At 56.8% G+C, this 3,958-nt stretch overlaps 1 protein-coding gene across 1 annotated transcript; it reads right to left on the reverse strand.

The window, feature by feature from the left end:
- Positions 1–571: 571 nt before the first annotated feature.
- CCDC71L (coiled-coil domain containing 71 like) lies at positions 572–1,846 on the reverse strand. The gene has a single exon (XM_083365531.1). It carries the CDS (start codon positions 1,495–1,497, stop codon positions 655–657), a length of 843 nt encoding a protein of 280 aa, XP_083221657.1. The 5' UTR covers positions 1,498–1,846; the 3' UTR covers positions 572–654.
- Positions 1,847–3,958: the final 2,112 nt, after the last annotated feature.

Raw genomic sequence — 3,958 nt, forward strand, 5'->3', positions numbered from 1 at the left:
TTGGAAGAGGAAGAAAGTTAACGGTGCTTCCTTAAGCCAAAGCCAGGTAACCCAATGGGGAAAGAAAGCGAAAGTCCAAAAAAGACTTCAGCAAGTTTGCATCATGATGATGATGATGATGATTTTTTCCCCTTCACACACACACCCCCTTCCTCTTCGGGCTGGAAGGCGATCCGGACGAACCGATTCCCCGTTTCTCTGGCGAGGTTCGGCGGGGGAAGCCAACCCTGAAGGACGGGAGACGAGGGGATGGGGAACGAAAATAATAATAATAATAATAATAAAAAAACACAAAATCGGGGCGGCGGGGTAGCCCCGACTTGGCCCTTTATAAATAAAGTGCAGATCCTGGTTCTCTTCTTTAAAAACAAAACAAAACAAAACAAAAAAGGACGACGCCGTCCCAGCCCCAAAACAAGGCAGTGTAAACCAGCATTTCCCAACCTTAGGAACTTGAAGATGCGTGGACTTCAACTCCCAGAATTCCCCAGCCAGCTACGCTGGCTGGGGAATTCTGGGAGTTGAAGTCCACGCATCTTCAAGTTCCTAAGGTTGGGAAACGCTGGTGTAAACAGGCGGGCTGACACGGGTCTCCTGGGTCTTCTGAAGCCGTCTCTCTTTCTCTCCTCCCCGGGCAAGAGGAAGAGGCCCCTCTCAGCAACGGGGCAGGCCCGGGATCCGACGCAGCTTCACCACGGGCGCCAGGTTGACCCGCAAGAGGCGCTGGGCCCGCCGCCGGGTCGCTTCCAAGTCGCGTCGCTTCCAGACGTTGCCGCGCACCCGGACCGAGGGGAAAGCGGCCGCCACCGCTGCCGCCGCCCTCCGGCTTTCCTGCGGGGACCCGCCGTCCGAGCTCGGTCCCCGCGGAGGAGGAGGAGGAGGATGGGGAAGAGACGGCTCCAAAGGCGTCCGTGGCGGGTCTGGCCGCCCCTGGCCAGCCCCGGGCCGCGGGGAGGCGGCGTCGGGGACCGTCGGGGCGGCGCTCAGCCCGTCCTGCCGCCGCTTCTTGGCCGCCGGCTTGGCGCCGCCCGCTGGCCGGCTTTTGGAGTCCCTCCGCGGGCGCTTCCCCTTGCTGGCGGCCGCCGCCGGAGCGGCTCCTCCTCCTCCTCTCCTGCCGCCGCTGGGGCCGGCCCGTCCTCCCGCCGCCGCCTCCGCCGTCCATCCGCGGGGCAGCTCCGGCACGACGGCGCGGCAGGAAGCGTAGCCGTAGACGTCCTTGCTGCGGAGGATGACCGGCGAGAACTCGTGCTTGAGGCTGCAGAGGAAGTCCCAGAGCTCGGCGTCGGAGCTCATGAAGGCCGTCGAGCGGGGCAGCAGCAGGCTCAAGGCGTGGCCCAGCGCTTGGGTGCCGCTGCCGAAGAAGAGGGCCTGCGAGCGCGAGTGCACCACTTGCTCCCAGGCCGCCGGGCCGCCGCTCGGAGCCAGCCCGGCCGCCTTCCCTCCTCCTCCTCCTCCTCCGCCTCCTCCTCCTCCTCCTCGGCTGCCCGCCGGCTTCATGCCGGCTCTAGCGCCACGGCGGCGGCGGCGGCGGCTCTTGCTGCTCCGGGCTCGCGTCCTCTCCAGCGCCGCCAGCGGCCGAGCAGCAGCTCCTGCGGGCTCGCTGCAGCGATACCAGCCGCCCTCCTCCTCCTCCTCTTCTCCTTTTTTCCTCCTCCTCCTCCTTCTCTTCTTCTTCCCTCTCTCCTCCTCCCCGCCGAGCGTCACTTTCTTCCCTTCCTTCAGCCGCCTGGCTTTCTCTTCGGGCCGCAACTTCTGCGCTGCAACAGGGCGGGCCGAGGCGCCGAGCGAGGAGCGCACACACCCCGCCCTCCTCCTCTTCTTCCTCCTCCTCTTCTTCCTCCTCCTCCTCCTCGACGGCCGGCACAAAATGGAGTTCTTTTTAAAGCCCCTGCGGGGAGGGTTTGCCCAGTCTCACGCCTCTCCGCAGGCTTGGCTGGAGCGGATTGGCCCGTTTGAATTGCGTCACGCCGAAGAAGCCCCGCCCCGCCCCCTCCCCACCCGGAGGAGCAGAGAGCCCCTCGGAAACTCCGAGGAGTTAAGGAGGGTGGGGTGGGGGGGTTTGGAGACGTTGAGGAGGGACTTGGCCCGCTTTGGCTCAGCTTGTCTTCTTCCTTAACAACCCCTCACCCACCCACCCACCCAAGGAGCCCCCAGAAGCCCTTCCCGGGAGGATGGGAAGGTGGGGTTACGGAGTGGCCCTCTGGGGTTTTCAACCAAGTAGGGAGAGCTGGATGGAGAGCCGGAAAAAACGCCTTTCTTTTCCAGCTTGTAATCCGATCCGCAATTCCCAGGAAGTTGGAGGGATTGGCTGGGAAGTCAACCTTGGGGATATCGTGTTCGGCACCAATGAGGCCTAAGCTTCAAACTGGGCAACTTTTTAAGACTTGTGGACTTCAATTCCCAGAATTCCCCAGCCAGGTCGCCAGACTTGGCAACTTTAAGACTTGTGGACTTCCCAGAATTCCCCAGCCAGGTCTGCAAACTTGGCAACTTTAAGACTTGTGGACTTCAACTCCCAGAATTCCCCAGCCAGGTCTCCAGACTTGGCAACTTTAAGACTTCAACTCTGAGAATTCCCCAGCCAGGTCGCCAGACTTGTCGACTTTTAAGACTTGTGGACTTCAACTCCCAGAATTCCCCAGCCAGGTCTCCAGACTTGGCAACTTTAAGACTTGTGGACTTCCCAGAATTTTCCAGCCAGGTCTCCAAACATGGCAACTTTTAAGACTTGTGGACTTCAACTCCCAGAATTCCCCAGCCAGGTCTCCAGACTTGGCAACTTTTAAGACTTGTGGACTTCAACTCTGAGAATTCCCCAGCCAGGTCGCCAGACTTGGCAACTTTAAGACTTGTGGACTTCAACTCCCAGAATTCCCCAGCCAGGTCTCCAGACTTGTGGACTTCAACTTCCAGAATTCCCCAGCCAAGTCTCCAAACTGGGCAACTTTGTGGACTTCAATTCCCAGAATTCCCCCAGTCATGCTTAAGTCTTAAAGTTGCCAAGTTCGGAGACCCCCTGCTCTACTCCGAGGCACTTTAATCTATACTGAGAGAGCCATCTAGGACCAAGGTGCAGCCCAATCCAAAGTAAATTATGGGTGTCCAGCTAATTCACTTAGAACAGGGGTGTCAAACTGCCAGCCTGCAGGCTGGTTGCATCATGCGGAGGCCGTGCCCAGCTCCAGCAATGCAAAAAAAAAGTTGCAATACGTCACAACACGTCATTTGACACCCATGACTTAGAAGATCCACCCTATTTGAACAGGGTTATTTTGGAAGAATGCAGGCAAGCTTTGTTTCGAAATGCCCTGGCACGGGGGTGGGGGGTGGGGGCGTAGGTACAGCGTGTTCTTAGGATTACAACTAAGGCTTATCAATTCCGACAGCTCTTTGGCGGGTTATAAATTAACTCCTGAAATGTACGTTTTGGAATTGGGGCTGTGGAATTGCAAATCCACGTGACTTCAAATGTTAATATTTCCTTTCCCAGATAACATCTCCATCGGGGTGAATCTGAGGATCTACTTTTGTCAACTCCACATTAGAAGACTCTCCACGATGCATGTTCAGTCTCGTGCTTAAAGCTATAAATTTTAAGCTCTTTGGTGTTGCAGCGTTTCATGGACTTGCCAAAAGAAAAAAAAAATCATCCTAGGTCTTTCCTCAGCTATCGCTTTACCAGATCCGTTGAAGGTCGGGATTTCAACCCATGTGTCTTCCTTCCTCGGGAAAATTTTTCTTAGATGTGGCTTAATAATCTTGTGTTCCTGTTTGCTCCATTGGATAATCCAGGTAGTCCACAAGAAATTTCATACTCTCCTTGTTGAGATTTATAACATACATTCCTAAGGCTGGAAGAGACCTCTAGTCCAACCCCCTGCCCAAGGCAGGAGACCTTACACCATCCTAGATCAGGGGTCTTCAAACTTGGCCCTTTTATGACTTGTGGACTTCAGTT

Source organism: Vipera ursinii, assembly GCF_947247035.1.
Source record: "Vipera ursinii genome assembly, chromosome: 6".
Taxonomy (NCBI): domain Eukaryota; kingdom Metazoa; phylum Chordata; class Lepidosauria; order Squamata; family Viperidae; genus Vipera; species Vipera ursinii.

Coding starts and splice junctions, on each gene's coding strand:
- CCDC71L (XM_083365531.1), bottom strand. CDS start 1,497: ATGAAGCCGGCGGGCAGCCGAGGAGGAGGAGGAGGAGGCGGAGGAGGA.